We start from the raw sequence: 19,499 nt of genomic DNA on the forward strand, positions 1-19,499 counted from the left end.
TGTGTGACCAATTACAGGAAAATTTTTCTGACTCCTCACTTAAGTCTTTTTCTTTTAAGTGTGTATATGTACAGGTTTGTGTGTGCATGCACATGTGCATGGAGGCCAGAGGTCAGCGATAGTGTCTTCTCAGCTGTTCTCCATCTTATTTTCTGAAACGGAGTCTTTTACAGAGCTCATGAATTAGCTAGATTGACTGGCCAGTGAACGCTGAGGGTCTGCCCATTGCCCTAAGCCCCAGTGCTAGCATTTCAGATGTGTATCACAATACCCAGCTTTTATGCAGGTATTAGGCATCCAAATTTGCACCCTCATGCTGTGTGGTAGGTGCTGTACCAACTGAGCCCCTTCCCAGCCCCTAAGTCATGCTGTTTGTCCTTGGCTATTTTCACATTGAGGTTACTCTATACTGAAGAACTTAGTATCTTATTGTCACTGTGATTTTGAGCATTTCTTACTTACCAAGACTTAAAAACAGAGATTTAAAGTATAAAACATAGTGTAGGATGTATACATCAATCTTTTTAAAACTATCTGCATATAAGATTATCCCAGTTTCTGGGCAGAGTCTTCACGATGTTCTATGATATGTAAAGACTGTCGGGCTGGAGAGATGGCTTAGTGGTTAAGAGCAGTGACTGCTCTTCCAGAGGTCCTGAGTTCAATTCCCAGCAACCACATGGTGCCTCACAACCATCTGTAATGGGATCTGATGCCCACTTCTGGTGTGTCTGAAGACAGCTACAGTGTAGTGTATTCATATATGTAAAATTAGTAAATCTTAAAAAAAAAAAAGACTGTCAGGTCAGACATTTTCTTTAGTAGCTATTGGTGCAAAATCCTATACTGGGTTTTGTGGAACAAAAATATGAGATTTTTGTTGTTGTTGTTGTTGTTGTTCTCAGAAATTTTAATTAAAAGCAAGAAATTTAATGTGACTTCTTTCCCCTAAGTTTTTTCCTGATAAAGCAATTTTTTTACTTTGAGTAAATTTGTATTTTTATTTAATTTTTTATTATGAGGACTAAAAATACAAATTACCTTAGAAAGCATTTGACTATAGGAGGTAATAATTTACTTGTTATTTTAAGAAAGGAGGTTGTTTATTATTTGGGAAGGGATAATTTTCATTCAGCCCAAGAGTAGGACATACATCTGGGAAACTCTGCACTGAGCGTTGCCGTAGCTGACAGGTCCCACCTTTCTCTTCATCGGAGCTGTCTGAGCTTTGGGTCTCTTGTAGCTGTGCCTCCTCCCGCTCCTATTCCCTCTCCCTCTCTGTCCACAGTTCCCAAAAGGCAGCCAGGCACACAGTCCCAGTCACTTACATGGACTGTTTACAGGCAGAGACAGTGTTTCTGTGTGGCAGTTCTAGGATCACAGCAGGTCACAGGTCAGACGGCCATCCTTTGTCTGATCAGTCATTACTGAGAGAAAGACACACTGTTGCTGCCTAGTTGGACCGAGGAAGCCGAACATGCGGTACAGGACTCTCCTTTACTCAGGGATACTTCCAGTATCACTGCTGTGTGATAAAAGGGGGTGTGATTGACATTTACATAGTCAGAGAATTTAACTGGTAATTAACCAGTGTGAAATAACAATACTGTCTAGTTCAGCTTATTCCCAGGTAAGTAATCCCTGGTCTAAAGTTGGTGACTTCAGAGCATTTTACAGTTCTGAAGTCGGAATGTTCAAACTGTAACAAAACCATTAGAGGAAATCTAAAAGTTCGTTCACAGTTAGACCTGTGTGATCCTGCTCATTAAATTCTTCCCTGTGGAGGCTTTTCCTTACATATAGGAAAATAGTCCAGTCATGAGACTGGTGTGCTGTGCTTTCCACATACTGTTTTCTGTGTCGAGTAATTCATAATAATTTATTGAGGGTGGTTTATAATTGTGCAGTCTAGAAAACTTCTTTTGCTGCTTTCAATTATTTCCTTGGGATAAATCATAAAATTAGCTCATCTAAAGGTTATACTTGTTTTGGGTGCATAAGAGCATTTCCATTAGCAGGTAACAAACAAGCGCTGACTCCCTCTTTGTTTTCTGGCCAGATGACAACGAGGGGAGCAGTAGCGACACAGCCCCCCTGTTCCAGATGGCCGGCGATGGGAAGGACACAGACGACATCAAGATCCCCATGCTGTTCCTGTTCAGCAAGGAAGGCAGCATCATCCTGGACGCCATCCGCGAGCACGAGCAGGTGGAGGTGCTCCTCTCCGACAAAGCCAGAGACCGAGGTAAGAGCCAGGGCGGGCAGCTTGCCGACCAAAGTCACCTAGGCTTGCTGTTTTTATTTTTAGTTCACTGGTAAAGCAAGGAACAATGTTAGATGGTGGTTTTGAATTTTTCTCTTGGAAACAATAGTAATTTATTGTTTTTATTTTCTTAATATTATTAACATTTATTATTTTTACTATTTTCATATATATAATATAAATTAAATTATAAATAAGGTGTTTAAAAATAATTTACTATTAATATTACAAAATATTAATAGTAATTTATTATTATTATTATAAATAGTAAAAAATTTGTTTTGCTGACTGAATTAGAATGCTTTCAGAATTACATTTTGCATGCAGGGTGTGGCGTACAGTATGGTAGTAGTGGTCTTCCCAGCAACCTGTACTGTCATGTCCACTCTTGATGACAGCTCTAGTAAGGCCACAGCGCCTCATCTCATGGGGATTTACACTACAGGAGTTACAAACGGAAAGTTCTCAGAAGCCACTGTGTAAAGGCCACACAGTTTTCACACCTGAGGAGATGGGGGAGCTGAGGGGAAGTGGGATGTCAGATGTAGGCTATGATCCTGCTCCTGGTAGCGGTCATTCTAGGCCGCAGTGTAGAGGGCACTGTCCGAGCCCATCTCCCTTAAATGAACGCTGTGATATGGTGCGTAAGGGGTTGTGAGTGTTAACAGATACTCAAAACCACTTAGTTCCCAGACGAGACATCTTTTTTAAATGTGAACAGTACAGTGCTATCCTAGTCAGTCTTTTGTCTTCTTGTACTGCTTTGTTCTTTGAGAGTCTCTGAATTGATAGCTATTTGAGAGCAGTGGAGTGAATGAGTGGGGTGTGTAAGGATGTGTAGCCATGGAGACAGAATATGAGCAGGTCCTCATCTTCTCAAACCCTCCTGTGTACTTGATTTCCTTTTTCTGGGGCCCTTTTTCAAAATTCACTCCCTTCCTGCTCCGCTGTGCATCAAACGCAGGCAAGTTAAAATTGCTGTATAACTCTGTAATGCCTTTGCTTTCCCTTTCTTGTGCTGCCATTGGAATTCAGCAGCCATATTAAAAGGTAAAATGATTCCAAGCTACATTATTAACAGTAGTAAGTATCTTGCATTAAAAAACAATTATATATGCATGTGTATGTACTACACACATATGCATATATAATTTTGTTTTAATAAACCAATTATATATATATATATAATTTTGCTTCATTGAGTACCATAATATATGACTTAATGTAATTTATAACTTCCATGTCCAGTCAATTATCCAATAATAATAATTCTTTATCGATCCTTCCAGAATCAATCCTATTAATTATATAGTCCATACTCTAGCTGAATTCACTAATCCATGCCCATGCATGAGTCACCCTAATAGCAGCATTGTTATATAAGAGACTATTACTTTGCATCATTTTTTTGTTTACAAATTAAAATATTTAAAATATTGGCTGTCTAAAGCTCCTGTGAGGTGAGAGGTACACAGCAGGTAAAGTTGTATGATTATAGGAAAGCAAGTGTCCCCCACCAGAGTGAGTGTAAGGAAGATGACCGTCAGTTTTACTAGAAAAGACTTGCTAAGGGATAGTAGTCCCTTAAAAACTATGTGTTAAGAAGGAATTATGTAAATAATATTTTAGAGCACTTTGATAATCTGAGACTTTATTGAGCTGTTAATCTTATAGTGTCGTTTGATAAAGGGTTTTAAGGTTTGTGTATATAATAGTGCTTTGAGAAATGTATAACTGTGTTAGCCAACCCAACAAGTTCTAATTGTATAATATTTATCACTGTAAGATAGATCAGTGGTACTAACTCTATTGGATCAGCCACTTTCCTCACTAAGAAGTTCTAAGAAGTTAAGTTCTGTAGTGGTTCTCAATAGCTCATGTGCTTTGCCAGCATCAGCAGTGGCTGATGTGTTTGGTAGAAGTGGATGCTCCTGCATTCTCTACTGTGCTGAGTTAGAGTCTGAAGCCTGGGTCAGAATCCCACACTTGGACATACTCAGCAGACTATTGTAGTACGGTAGTTCTTCACCTGTACTTTGACAGACATGGGACGACACCCAGAAGACCTTTCTGTCTCTTAGCTCTGCGTCACGAGTTCTAGTTAGAGTTATGTAAGGGACCTTCAAGTAATAAGTACCTAATGCAAGCAGCAAAATGTCTTCAGATCTTCCTTCCAAAATGATGTCACATTCCTTGTTGATGAGAAGACCTTTGCACGTATAATACAGGGAATAGAAGCCCCAGACAAGCTTCCTCCCAGACCCTAGACGATTAGAATGTCTCTGTTGCTGTTCTTCTACCTGCTAGCAACAGTGTTCAGATATTATACATTCTTCAGAGGCGAAAGCACTACAAATTTATCAAGTAGAACTGTTGCTTCCTTGGGGAAACTGTTGACACTTCTAAAGTTAAGTTATCAACACACAGTTTTAACACTGTGTCTCTTAGTGTCTCATTGCTTCAAATTTTGAATTTTAAAATTTAAAAATTCCATCCCTGTCTCACAAACAAAAAATGTGTTGATTATCTTTAAATTGATGCAGTTTACAATTTACAGTCAGCTTTCCTCTCTCTCTTTTTTTTTTTTTTTTTTTTTCGAGACAGGGTTTCTCTGTGTAGTCCTGGCTGTCCTGGAACTCACTCTGTAGACCAGGCTGGCCTCGAACTCAGAAATTTGCCTGCCTCTGCCTCCCAAGGGCTAGGATTAAAGGCGTGCGCCACCACGTCCTCTTCTTCTTGTTATGCAGGAAAACATCAGCATTTAAAGATCGAGTACATTCTCAAGCTTTCAGCCTACAAAACAGGCAGCCCTCAAGGCTAGAGACAAATGCTTTCAAGGCTACTATTGTGTGTTTATCAGGTAAAACATCAGACAGAAAATGGAAAAGAGATTAAAAGAAAGAGTCCTGTCTTATAGACTGCCCTGAATTTAAGCCAAGCAGTCTCAGTCCTCAAATAATCCATCCAACGTAGGTTTCAGTGTGTCTGCCCTGGTGCTGGGCTGTGCTAGACTGTCGTAAAGGTCTGATTCTAGCAAGGGAAGCCTCAGACTTGAGCAGATGGCTCTCTGCCTGGAGAGGAGTGCCCAGCGCTATGGTCAGGTTCTGTGTGGATTCACCTGTCGGGTTTTTACATCCCTGTGACTCTTTTCTTCTTTGAGAAGTTTAGCCATTCTATTCTCAAATCAAATGCCACCTTCTGTATGACCTTTTTCTTCTCACTCTTGGCAGAATATAAGGGTTTTCTCCTAATATAGTTCAATGATTGTATTATATGATTGTTTAATATATAGCTCTTCTTAACTATGTGAGGTTTGCTCTTAGTTACCATAGAATGTGCTGGTGAGTGAATGATTGTATAGCATGCAAACTCAAGTTTTCACCAATGTTATCTTCCCCTTTGATTAGTAAGACCCACTAATGTTCCTTGGACTTTTCTTGGCTTTTTGATGCGCCATTTCTGCATCAACATTACACCCTTTAGACAGTGACAGGTACCTCCTTTGAATCTTTGTTCCTCTCAGATCAGAGCCCAGGCTGGCTTGGCTGCTGTTCCTGCTCTTTCTTGTCCTGTGGGTCCACAGGCTTTTACAGATGGCAGTGCCTGTGCTTCTGCTCTTCTGACCTATGTGTTTATTCCTCTGCAAGTTACTTAAGTTTTGTTTTGAATACATTTCACATGGTATCTCTTCCCTTACTGAATCTGTTTAGAATTTCAGCTTTAATTCAAAAGCTAAAAGAAGTAGAAATGAGATTCATTTTTAAATCATGTATTTGCATATTTTTATAGTGTGTAAAAACGTAAATGTGATGATGTCCTGTTCTGGAACACATCTATAAATTTAATCAGCTCTTATTTTTACTGTCATTGTATATTTTAAGCAATATGAGCTGTATACCTGTCATAAATTTGTTTTGAAGGTTTTTTTTAACTTATATTAGGGAAGATGTACAGTTTCACTGTTAGATGCTGGGCTTCTACTGAGGAGTTAGTGATGCTTGCACTTAGGTTTTTTACAATATTTTTTATTAACTTTGGTAGTATTTCTTAAAATTAGGTTTGGTTTTTTTGTTTTTTGTTTTTTTTTTTTTTTGGTTTTTCGAGACAGGGTTTTTCTGTGTAGCCTTGGCTGTCCTGGAACTCACTTTGTAGACCAGGCTGGCCTCGAACTCAGAAATCCGCCTGCCTCTGCCTCCCAAGTGCTGGGATTAAAGGCGTGCGCCACCACGCCCGGCGTTAGGTTTGGTTTATGTCTTAGTGTTCTGTTGCTGTGAAGCGACACCATGACCACGGCAACTCTTTTTTTTTTTTTTTTTGGTTTTTTGAGACAGGGTTTCTCTGTGTAGCCCTGGCTGTCCTGGACACGGCAACTCTTATAAAGGAAGACATGTAGTTGGGACTGGCTTACAGGTTCAGAGGCTTAGTCCATTATCTTCATGGCAGGAAGCATGGCAGCATCCAGGCAGACATGGTGCTAGAGAGGTAGCTAAGAGTTCTGTGGCAGCAGGCAGCAGGAAGAGAGAGTGACACTGGGCCTGACTTGAGCATTTGAACCTCAAATCCTATCCCCAGTGATGTGCTTCCTCTAGCAAGGCCACACCTCCTAATAGTGCAGCTCTCTGTGGGCTCTGATGGCCATTGTCTTCAAACCACCACACTTTAGTTTCAGTATACAGTCATAGTCTAAAAATATAGGTAATACTTGTATTCTTTCTATATTTACCTTGGTTATTCTGTTGTTTATGGCATTACCTAGACACCAGATCATAATGTAACCTCTGAAGGGTCTCAGCCACATGCAGTCTTCCTTACTCGACAGGACAGTCCTGCACTCGTCCTGCACTCGTCCTGCCCTTCTAGACTTGAGTAGTACAAAGAGAAGCCTGAGGACTTTGTTGTTCCTGAACCTATGGTCGTCTAGTGCTGAGCTCCCTCTTTGTTTAATCTCACCCCCATGGTTCCCAACTTTTTACTTAATTGTGCCTTCACAGCTCAGAACCCTGAGATGGTAAAATAATAAGAGAAATAAGGCATTTCATTGAAAAGAAAAGAGAAGGAAGCTAAGATGTCTGAACCTTCAGCTCCCCTGCAAAAAACTAACAAGAAAACCAGAAACCCACCTGTGTTAAGTTGCTTTTCTGTTACTGTGACAGAACACCACTGCAAAGGCAGCTTAGAGAAGAGTTTGATTTAGAGAACATTTCCACAGGGCTAGAATCTGTAATGGCAGTGGCAGCATGGCAGCAGGCAGCTGAGAGGTCACATCTTCAGCCTTAACCAGAAACCAGAGAAAGAAAATGGAAGTGGCCCTAGGCTATCAACCTCCCAAAGTTCATCCTGAGTGAACACTTCCTCCAGGAAGACTCTACCTCCTAAACTTTCCCAAGTAGCACCACCTAGGGCACCTGGGGACCAGGTGTCAATCCTCAAGTCTGTGGGTGACAGTTCTTACTTAAACCATCCAAAGACTCTAACCCTGAACTGGAGAGAGTAAGTGTGTGTGCTCATGTGTGTGCAGAAACTTCCCTAAGGCGATGCTACCTGAGAGCTCGGTGCATGCCCACCCGCATGTGCCTGCCTGGCCACATTTCCTCCAGGGTTAGTTGGGTTTTTTAGTAGGTCCATTTTCTTCCCTCTCCCACCCCATGCTCTGCTTCCTTTCAGAAGGGGCCCTCGGATGTTATCACTGCAAGCTTTCCTTGTAGCCTGTGCCTAGCTCCCTGATTAAAAGTGGGATATTTCTTTTATGTGCACACATATCCAGTTTTTGTGGATATTGTTTTCTCGTTGGGCTGTGAGATGCTTAAAGACAGATATAGTGTTAGTTTTTCACTCCTCATTTTCTCTCCGGCACCAGGCAGCTGGCAGAGTTCTGTTGGCTGCATTGCAGAAAGAGGGCAAGCGGGATGTGGGCAGTGGTGACAAGACCATTAAATACTGCAGTGTAGGAACTCAGAGGACTTCCAGGGCTTCATATTTGATGTTTATTACAAAAACTGTACCTGCTTAGGCTCCTAGTGAATTTTAGAATAACTTTAATACACAGTAATAGTTTTATTAACAATCTCAGTTTATGAAAATATTTTGATGAGTCATATTAATGACTGTAACCATCAGGTTTTTTTGTTTGAATCTAAGTGGATCCCTGAGTGGTAATTTCACTTTTCCAACAAATATGATTTCAAGTTTTAGCAATGATATATGCTATTAAAATTTATTGCATTTAGGATGTTTTTGTGTACAAGCTTTCTTGAACTTAGGTATTAATAAATTGTATATGTATGCCTGATTGTATGTATAGGTGTGTGTGTGTGCGCGCGCGCGCGCGCGCTCATGCTTATACATAAACATGGAGGCCATAGGGTCCTTTGGAATTGGAGTTACAGGTATCTATGAGACACCAGCTTGTTGCATGGCATTGTCCAACAAGCACTCGGAGCCACTGAGCCGTCTCTAGCCGTGATGGTGAAGTTTTATACGCACTTTAACATGTTTGTTTGCTGCTTTTGTTCCTTAGTAATCCTCATACAAGTCAGGGCTATGCTGCTAGTTATTATTACCCCTTCCGTTTGCAGGGACGCTGGTTTTCACTGGCAGCGCACTCCCAGCTGTACTGAAACTGCGGTTGTAAGACCTTCAGGGCATTTTGTTCTTTCTGTTTGGCATTGATTGGCCGCTTTGTTTATTTCACTGCAGAAACCAGGTGACTTTGTGAGTGCGGTGCACTTGTTAAGAGGGAGAGTGATGTGTTTGCTTCTTTCCTGTGCAGATCCCGAAATGGAAAATGAAGACCAGCCGTCTTCTGAAAATGATTCTCAGAATCAGAGCGCAGAGCAGATGCTCTCGCTTTCTCAGACAGTCGACTTGGCTGATCAGGAGAGCCCTGAAAACCCTCCAGATTCTCACTCAGAGGCATCTCCAGCAGACAGTGAAGAAGCTGCCGGCTTTGCCCCTTCTGAACAGATATCTAGTTCCACAGAAAACCAGGAGACTACAAGTCTCGATGGTGAATGTACAGACTTAGATAACCAACTTCAAGAACAATCAGAAACTGAGGAAGATTCCAGTCCTAATGTCAGCTGGGGTACAAAGGCCCAGCCTATAGATTCCATATTAGCAGACTGGAATGAAGACATAGAAGCGTTTGAAATGATGGAGAAGGATGAACTATGATTCTGTAAAGACTCTGCTGGTAGATATTTAAAAAGAAGAGGTAAACTGTGGTTTGTGACACCCTGTACCAAGCAGGCTCTCCTGGGAGGCTCTGAGCATTGCTCAAGCACGTTCTGACTGGGTAAGAAGTCACCATAGGAACCTGGAGCATGCTGTGTTAGAGCTGACCTCACCGAGACTGTCCCATCCAAAGTGGAAACTCACAAGCCCTCAAATGGTGGTGTCATCTAACCTGCAGCTCCCTGGCCAGGGAAAGATGACTGGCCACTCCTGGGTAGACAAGAAGCCAATTCAGCTAATGGAACCTGGGAACAGAGTCAGTGTCGCTTTCTGATTTGGGTTTGGAGAAGATTTGGGTGAGTATTGTGGCACTGCGGCTTTGCTGCCTTCACAGGAGCTCGCTCAGTGACCTACGGGCTCTGAAGCAGATGCATTTATGGCAATGACAGTTTCTGCGCATCGCTGTTACATGCTTCAATCAGTGACCAATGGCCAGGACGACTTGATTTCTTTCCCTCTCCCAACAATGACCTAAGCATTTAACCAAAGGTGACCCAGTGTACTTTTCCCATAGGTCTCCATAAAGACCTACTATGGGGCCATGGAGAGGGTCCGGTAGATAGTGTGGAAATTTGTTGCTTAATGCTCGGGGTAAATAGAGAAGGAGAAACTGTAATGTTGCAATATCAACTTCCCATTGGGGAAGCTATGACTACTCTAGATGGAACTCAGCATTAGATCCTGGTGGGGTAGATTGGAAGTCTTTTCTAGTTCATTTCTCTTAAGGTGGTTCCTCTAACCATCAGCCTTACTCCATCCATTTTAGTATGCAGTTTGAGATGGAAGGCTCGTCTCCAAGCCCTGCTCCATCTCCCTATCTTATAGAGCCATGAGAAACCATGGTAGTGGACTGTAGTCCCGGGGTGACTACTGTCTTTCTCCTTCGAAGCTGGAGTCTGTCACATTTTCTGTTAAATCATGGATTTAGGTTTGTTTAGTTTTGTTTTAACAAATACTCCTTCCTTCTAATGTGGACTTGAAAATTAGTCTCTGGTGACCTGTGTAAAATCTATATAGCCATATAAGTAAAAGAAAAAGATTTTTTTTTGGGGGGGGTAGCAGTCTGAAGCTGGTCATATTTAATTATTTTTGGTTTTGCTTATTGATAGTTCTACATTGAAATCATGGTTTTATTCATTTTATTTATTTTTGAACTTGTTTTAATTGCTTCTAAAGGAATATTTGAGGGACTTCATTCCTTTTTACCATGGCATTACACAGTAACTTTTCTCTACAACGTGGTTTTGAGGTACTGGATGACTTAGATTATCTATGGAGCCATGAATGACAGCAGTGCTGTGCTGTAGTTGTGTAGTTCATGTCTTAGGTCCCAGGTAAGCGTGCCCTTTTATAAGGGAATAAATACCTGTTTTCAAAAGGTCCAACAAAACATGGTCAGTGAGTGATGAATCTTAGAGAATTCCTTGGGGCCGGGGTAGTATGGCAAGGCCTTCATTAACTCGTAGTTAAACCTGACAGCAAACATGGGTATTTTAGTCTCTCTGCATGGTAAGTTTGGTGTGAGAAGATAGAACCGTAATACATAGAGTATACAGAAGGGTAGATGTGCTTCGTTTTATTTCCTTGCAAAGCTGCCAAAATAGCTGACGCTTAATTACTTGACTTGATTTCTAGGACTGGGGCTTGGAGGAAGGGAACAGATGTTCCTTGGCGACTTTGATTACAGAAGCCTTCTATGGATTGATTTTGTATTTGTAGCTCAAAGCCATTGTTGACTAAATCAAACTCTGCTAAGTTATCAAAGCCGCATTTTTTTTCCTCTGAGAACTTAAGGGCATGAAGGGGAGCCCATGGCACACTAGGAAAAGCCAGCTGACTGCCACTTACATTCCTTTGGCCACTAGGAGGAGCTGTTGCCCTTCATTAAGGCACCTATTGATTTGTTTAGAAAAACCAAATCCTTTAAAGAAATAAATTTAAGACATTGTACTTACTAACTAGAAGGAATAATACTCAATTCCCCCTACGTCAGAAAAGAGGAATGTGTTCAGCATCCGAACACGACATTCTAACTGAGTCTCCATCCTTTTTGATTTGACACACTGCCTGCCACACAGTAGTCTTTTGAGTTCACTAGGAAATTCCAACAGCATAGATTTTAAAATTTTTTTCATTGTTGTTAATGTTTGTTAAAAACCTTTCATAGATATTTTATTTACTTGCTGAAGATTCAGGGACTTCTGAGACCCTGAGTTTAGAAACATCTGGTCTACCTCAGTTAAATGTTGAGTGCTTAGAAATAGAGCTGAAATGATCACCACAGCCATAAAATCGTTTGACTAAGAAAGATTTATATAATGTTTACAAACCTGGAATCAAGTGCGGATATTACCTGAAAGCTAAAGGTTAGCTGTTAGAGCAAGTATTTAATTCAGGTATTTTCAAGTTTTAAAACTTGTTTATCAAGTAAAATTAGGTATTTTTTCCTCACATAAAAACTCCATTGAAATTATATGCCCTAATTTGCAATATTTTCCCCATAAAATTTAAATGTGAAAGAACAGTAATTTACTAGATATGTTTGGGGTGGGGTATTTTGTTAGGTAGGTTTTCTGTTTTCTTTTTAACCTATGTAATAAGCTTCCAAAAAAGTATAATTGTTTTAGAACAAATTATTTTGTAATTTTCCTTTCCCTTTTTCTTTACAGTGTTAGATATTTTTAAGTGACAAATTATGCACTCTCTGACTTCAATTTCACTAATGTAATTATTTTCTCGGGAATTCTTTTAGATTTAAATTACCATCATCTAAACCTTTCTTATACAAAGCCAGCGTTTGTTCTCTCACCAGACTCCATGCCAGATCCATCCTAAGAAAGCTCAGCCTAAGAAATTCAAATAGTGCTTACAACTTCAGGGGGAGGGAGGGTAGCATTCATAAATACTCCAACTGGTTGTTTATGCACAAGGCTACAGTCAGAACATAGAAAAAAACATTCTGTGAATGAAACATTGTATGTTCAGATTTTATAAAAGACATTTTTAAAAGCCCAATTTACAGCCGTATATTTTCTTATGATGTAATTTATGAAAAAGCTGTCTGTACTAACAGGTGCTGTAACACTACTGTTGTTGGGTTTTGTTGTTTGGTGATAAATGTATACAATATTTCTAATGGAAACTATGTACTGTGATGTAAAAGTCTGGGCAAAATGTATATAATCCTTGTATATAATTGTGTATTTGATTATATTACTGATTGTAAATTTAATAAAACATGTAAATATTCTGGTCTAGTTTTAAATTTTGAATTTTTAGAATCATTGTACAAATATCTAGAATTTGATATCTCTGTTTTCCTTTTGTTTCTCTTTACCCCAGGGCAGTGAATTTGCAGGTGTTTTGTGGTATAGAAACCCATGCAGGCATCAGTTCTAAAACTCAAATAGTACCTAGTACAAACTACAGTTTAAAAAAGTAATAATTCTCTGTCACTGTTGGTAACATTTGTGTCTGAATTTACTTATACTTAATAAAATTACTTGCCCTCTTTTAATATTATCATCAAAAGTAGGTTCATTAGTTCCTTTTCTATTCCTGTATTGAAAGCCATGACCAAAAGCAACTTTGGGTTTATGGTCCCCAAGGGTCAGAGTCTATCATCATCATGGCAGGGAGTGGCAGCCATCAAACGAGGTGGCACAACATCAGAGAGCGCACGTCTAGGACCAGAAGCAGGAAACAGCAAACTGTAGTGGCAGAAGCAAGGCCACGCCTCTAAACCTCCCCAAATAGTGTCACCAACTGGGAATCAGATATTTACATGCCAGAGCCTGTGGTGGTGGGAGGGTAGTGGTGGCACACCTCATTAAAACCAGTGCACTAGCCTTGGCCCTTTGCTCTTCATTCCCAAGAAGCCATGTGTTTCAGTGGCTCTGAACTCTGCTATCCCAAGTTCTCTGAGCAGATAACATTAAAGACCATGTTGTGATCATTATCAGTTTTAAGGCTTGAACAAGTTCCAGGCATCTTAGTCAAACTACTAAATTAAGTGACTGGGCAGTGGATGGGAGCTCTGGTTTCATTCCAGAGGTAAACCCGAGCTCCTCCCAGTGGGTCACCCTCTTCCTCAGCCCTGCTTCACCCCAGTTTCTGCTAACCTTCACTCAGCCACACTCCCTTCCTGCTTTGCATGTCTCTCATCTGAGACTGAAGGATACAAGTGATAGAGTCTGTTCTGGGGTTGTCTGGGCAGTTAGTCCAGCCTCACTATGCACCCTCCCCCCTTCCAGGACAATGAAAGCATCACTGTTAGACTGTGAGGCTAGCAAAAGGAAACTTAAGGGGGCCATCTACTTAGAGGCTGAGTTCTTTACAGGTTAATGGAGAAGAGTACCTACCTACCTGCTATTAAAGCATGGGTACTTACTTATTAGAACTAACTTGTTAGCCATGAGCTTGTGTTGGGCTAATTAATTACTGTCTGCTCTCTTCAAAGGGAATGCCATTGATGGACCTCTGGAAGACTCTTGATCTATAAAAGAATGCTAGCCCAGGTTAAGGTTCTTTTTTAGGGCAGGGTCTTATACCACTAGCTCTGTCTTAACCGCAGCAGGTGATGTCAGGGTTTATGATAGCGTGTGACTTCTCAGAGTCAAAGCTTTCTCACGTGGTTGATCAGAGAACCGATGAGCAAATAGACCAGCATTAGAGAACCTTCAGTTTGGAGGCTAGCCGCTTCCACGGGCGTCATTCTGACATCTCCAGCAGCCTTCCTCCACTTTGCCCACTCTCTTTCCAGCTTCTTCTGCTGTAGACTAGCCAAAGCTTCCTGCTACAAATGGGTCCAGACAGCTAGCTGCTGCAACTAGAAATTCTAGGCCATGCAGCCGCTCTCCTGCCCTACCTTAGAACTATTAAACTGAATCAATTCTAGCCTGTCTTCTTGTTAGCAGCCACAGGGACAGACAGTTTTCAGATCCCTCTTAACCCATTTGCTTGCTCTCTCTCTCTTCTTCCTCTTTTTTTTTTTTTTTCAAGACAGGGTTTCTCTGTATAGTCCTGGCTGTCCCAGAACTCACTCTGTAGACCAGGCTGGCCTCGAACTCAGAAATCGACCTGCCTCTGCCTCTCAAGTGCTGGGATTAAAGGTGTGCTCCACCACTGCCAGCTTAACTGGCTTTCAAAAGGACCGTTTGCCTAGAAATCTGGAGGAAGGATTTCCGAGTCTGGGGCAGGTCTAGGAGGGCAAAAGTCCAGGCTACTCCACACACCCACATCTTGGTGGCCAGAACAGCTTTGAGGGAGGAAGGGATTTCAACAAAGAGGGAGGATTTCGACTGTGGGAGCTTCTGGGCGGGGCGGGGTGGGTGTGGTGTGGTGGGGCTTCTTTGTGCCCCACTCTAATGCTTGACTGCCCTTTCCTACTGCCTGGCCAACCTAGCGTGCCATTTGATTCTTCCAACCTCAAGTCACTTTGATTCCCGTGATCATGATGTCACGAGCTAAATTTGCCTGTGACTTCCCATTCAGCATCTGTGATAAGCTGAGCAACTTGGTCAGTCTTCCAGCCGTCTTAGAGGGGACATTACAGACATTCCATTACTGATGTCTTTGCTTTTTGAGCATGCCTTTAAACATGCCCAGTAGTGTACGTCCTAATGTAGCCGAGCACCCACCCAGAAGTGCTTTTTTCAGATGACTATGCCAAGGCTTTGTGAAGTAAATTCCCTGTCTGTCCTTTGTCCTGAGAGACTTGCTGTTAGGGGTGCTGCAGACTTTGTTCTCAAGCCTTCAGGCAATAGAGATCCACTCTTGTATGTCTTGGCTGTGACTTTTTGGCTTTCACTGATCAAGACACACTTTCCTCGTGTTATTTTATGGCATAACCAAAGCCATTTCTTTATTGAAGTGATGTGGACTCAGTCTGTCACCTTTGTTCACCGGCTTGGAGAGCACCAGGACCACTACATGTCCCAGAATCAGCGTCACTCCTGGGCTGCCTTCCCATCTCACCCAATACACAAACATGCTTCCTTCTGTCGAACTCAACGGGCAAAGCCTTAAATATTAAGTCCCAACTGCACACTGATTGTACACATATCCATGAATAGCTTTGGGAGCTGGATAAAATTAAGTCCCACTGCTGACCAGCCTCACTTAAAATCCTGGCTGAACATCTCGGGTGAGACTTAGCACTGTCTCAGATTCTAGCCACATTTCTCTGATCGATGTTTGCAACTTGGCATGAGCTTCATCCTTTCTTTCCAAATCTCCCACACTCATCATCAAGCAAAACAGATGCAAATGAGGATACAGTATTCACCGGCCTATAACTATCCGAGCTTGTTAACATAGACTTCTCCCTGAAGGAATCCAAGGACTCTTTCTACCGTCATACTAGAGAACTGGAACCTCAAGTGAACCAGATGTACTGACAAATGGGAAAACCAATCAGACTATTAGACTCCATTTGAGCCTGAGAGTGAAGGAACTCTGGCCCACTGCCTAAAATCCCTTTCTGCACGCACCGAGAGCATCAGCCTCCATCCCTGAGTCATGGGAACAGAGATGCTGGATGATGAGTTACAGTGAGACACTGCGCTCATCCAATGAAACTAGGCAGCTCTTTGTCTTATTTTCCTTGTTTTTCTGCTGCTGGTGAAAGTGCAAGCGGCCCCGAAGAGAGGGAGAGACAGAAATGGAGAGAGTTTTTGTAGGTAACAACACACAACAAAGTCTGTTTGTTTCTTTTTTAACTCCATCATCTGCTCCAAGAACCTAAAAAAAGATAACTAACAAGAAACCTACACATTTTCTTCCAAATACTCAGGTCAGTGTTTGTAACAGCAGGATATGTCAAGGCAGAGCAATGGGAACAATGCACATGTGGAGTATGGAATGTCCAAGGGGCATGTTTTCCAGTGCTGAGTAATGCAGCTATTAATGTTGCCTTTGCTGTTCTCCAGACACTGAGCTAGGCTCTAGGGGTCCTAGAGTGACACTCAAGGCCATTTCAGATCTGTTTTTATAAAGACTTTACTGTCAAATCCAGAAGGCACTGAGCAAGAAATACCAAAGCAATGAGGCTTTGGAAAACAGACAATCTAGATACTATGGGGATCTATGACACAGGAGTCAGCCCTGTGGGGAAGCTGTGTTGTGGCAAATGCTAAGGTTTCTGAGATGCCTTAGCTCCAAAGATTAGGACTGTGGGTCTTTCTAAAGGAAAGGCTAAAAGGTTTTGATATATAATAAGGATTTTGAATTTTGTTGTAAGGGTAATGAGAAATCATTGGAGGGTTTTAAATAAATCAGTGGCTTGCTGAAATATGACTAAATAATGAGAAATCTAGAATTACCTATCATATATGAATGTAGCTGTAGGGTTATGGGTGCTACGTCCACTCTGCCACAGGGCTTGGCTACTTGGGGAGGCAGGATACAGGGAGTTTGGCCACGCTGTCACCAGCCAGGAAGTGCAATCTGAGGTGTGGGACCCCTGGAGCTGGCTTGGGCCTCCCCAGGCCTGTGACTAAGTCCTGAGCTATCTGGTTCTCAGCCTCTTGGACACCCAGGCACTGCTGGGAGCTGTGGAAGAGCTGAGGATAGAGTAGGGTCCCAACTACTGAATCTAGCCCAGGCTGGAGGGAAAGGGGGAGCACCCGCGAGTCCCTCTGGGAGAGACTTGGTTGGACAGAGGGCAGGCTTGAGCTTGGGCTTGGTGGTGGTCATGACTGGGAGAGCAGAGAGGCCTTTTACTGGAGATTAGATGGTGGCTCTATAGGCCGAAAGCCTTCTCCATGGCTCCCCACAGCAGATCCCAATGAAAAGAGGCAGTCCATGGTTTTAAGGCATTTATTGTCATGGCAGAAAGTGGATGAGTAAAACCGTACCCTATTTCTCAGGGTGGGCTGAGGTTAGATACCTTTCACAGGGAGGAGTGTCTGGGAAGGAGAGCTTATTGGCTAAGCCCTCCAGGCCTTTAGGTAGCTCATTAAAATGGAGATCTGTCTTGAGCCTAAGTGGCCACAGGTCACATCCTCTACATGTGTAGGGGCTTGGGGTGTTGCCCTCATGTGACAGATAGTCACAAATCTATGGGGGCTGTGGCTAGTGACAGGGGCCTAGTGCCAGGGAACACGTGAAGCACCTACCTTCCCTTCAGAATTTCCAGGGTTTCAAGCCTCAGTCCAACCAGGAACCAGGCTACTTTTCACAGTCCCACATGTAGCTCTGATAATTAAATACACACACACACACACACACGCACACATGCACACACACACATGCACACACGCACACATGCACACACACACATGCACACACACATGCACACACACACACATGCACACACACACGCGCACACATGCACACACACACACATGCACACACACATGCACACACACACACATGCGCACACACACACACATGCGCACACACACACGCGCGCGCACACATGCACACACACATGCACACACACACACATGCACACACACACACATGCACACACACACATGCACACACACACACACGCATACACGCGCACACGCACACATATAGGTATAGTCATGACCTTGACTCATAATCAAGAGACATTGAGTACCTCCTGTGTGTTAGGACATCCAAAAATGGAGAGTGTAGCAGTGAACAGAAAGTCAGAAAAGAAAGTACAATCAATCAATCAATCAATCAATAAAATAAAGGGAGCAGTTTATGGGAAAGGTATGTTAAGTGCACGGAGAATGGCGGGAATCAACACAGGCTGGGATTCTATTTTAAATAACAGGTACTAGCACAAGGAAATATCTGTCCTTATCTCTGGATAATAGGCAACTGCTCTTTCTTTTTGTACGTAGTAGTCTCTACTACGACTGTCCTGCGCACACCATTCTTGTGACAACGTGAGGGGATGTAACACCCAGAGGAGACATGAAGTGAGGGTGAGGTGGAGGATGAGGTAGGCACTGTGGTTCAGTGCTTACTTCAACACAAGCACAGTTACACAGTACCAATCCAGCCAATAGCGGATACAGCTACGCGGTGACTGCCGGGCACCTAACAGATACACAGTACATACAGGGGCTATTTTTTGAGAAAAGTCAGAAACCCAGGTGAAATCTTCTCATTTAAAACAAAACAAAACAAAACAAAACAAAACAAAACAAAACAACCATTTATAGATTCTTTGTGAATTTCACATCATGAACCCCAATCCTCTCCCCATTCCTCCATATTTGGTCTCTGCCCTTGCAACCTCCCCCAAAAGAAAACAATCTTCTCATGTTAAAACACTGTTTAAATAGCTTTCTAATGCTAAGACAAAAGTCCTGATATACCCAACTTAACAGAAGGCGATGTTGGTTTGGCCCATATTTGAGGGGCTTTGGTCCACGGCTTTTGGTTTTGTAGTCCTTGGGTCTGTGGTGCGGTAGACCATTGAGTAGGGTACAAGTAACAAAACTTCTGTCTTCCTGGTAAACAAAGAGCAGAAAAAGAAGGAAAGAGAGCCAGGTCCCAATAAGTCCTTCAAGAACATACTTCTTTCCTCCAACTAGATTAATGTTCTTATCACCTCCCAATAGTGTCATCAAGTTAGAAAGTCACCAACCCATTTATGAAGCCAGAGCCCTTTTAATTCAACAGCTTTGCCACAAAGCCTGCCTCTGAACACTGTTTACATTGGCCAAGCCTACAGAACTTTAAGGGCAGGGACAATTCAGATCCAAACCAAGAGCAAAGATGTAGCAGTGTTCATCAAGCCAAACCTGTGAGAGTGTCACTCCTCATTTGCATGGAAGGAAGAGTCTCTTCATGGTTAGAGGACCATTCACCATCCGCCTTCCTTCAGTTCAAGATGAACTATATTCCCCAAAGGTGTCCTCCAAGTGTCCAGATTTTCCCCCTCTGCTGGTGATTGTGTGGCGAATTTCTGATTCAGAGCTCTGCCTCAGCTAGGTAGGTCAATGGACACTGTCCCTGTCCTGCCGTCTCCCCACAGGTCTCTACCAACCAGAGATGCTCTTTGACCTGCAGCAATGAA

General features: G+C 42.3%; 1 protein-coding gene across 7 annotated transcripts in view; it reads left to right on the forward strand.

Annotated features, from left to right (window-relative positions):
* Positions 1–12,999, forward strand: part of Edem3 (ER degradation enhancing alpha-mannosidase like protein 3) — a 66,072-nt gene extending 53,073 nt beyond the window's left edge. For 4 of the 7 annotated variants that reach the window (XM_085841906.1, XM_085841927.1, XM_085841911.1 and 1 more), the window contains exons 19-21: positions 2,060–2,245; positions 3,299–3,346; positions 9,033–12,999. In XM_085841906.1, coding sequence (XP_085698032.1) covers positions 2,060–2,245; positions 3,299–3,346; positions 9,033–9,436 — 638 coding nt within the window. In that variant the 3' untranslated portion in view covers positions 9,437–12,999. The remainder of the gene's footprint in view (positions 1–2,059; positions 2,246–3,298; positions 3,347–9,032) is intronic. The other 3 variants (XM_085841916.1, XM_085841934.1, XM_085841923.1) reach the window with 1 other exon arrangement.
* Positions 13,000–19,499: the final 6,500 nt, after the last annotated feature.

This window comes from Mus caroli, unplaced genomic scaffold (genome assembly GCF_978045245.1).
Source record: "Mus caroli unplaced genomic scaffold, Mus_caroli_1 scaffold_1, whole genome shotgun sequence".
Lineage (NCBI taxonomy): Eukaryota > Metazoa > Chordata > Mammalia > Rodentia > Muridae > Mus > Mus caroli.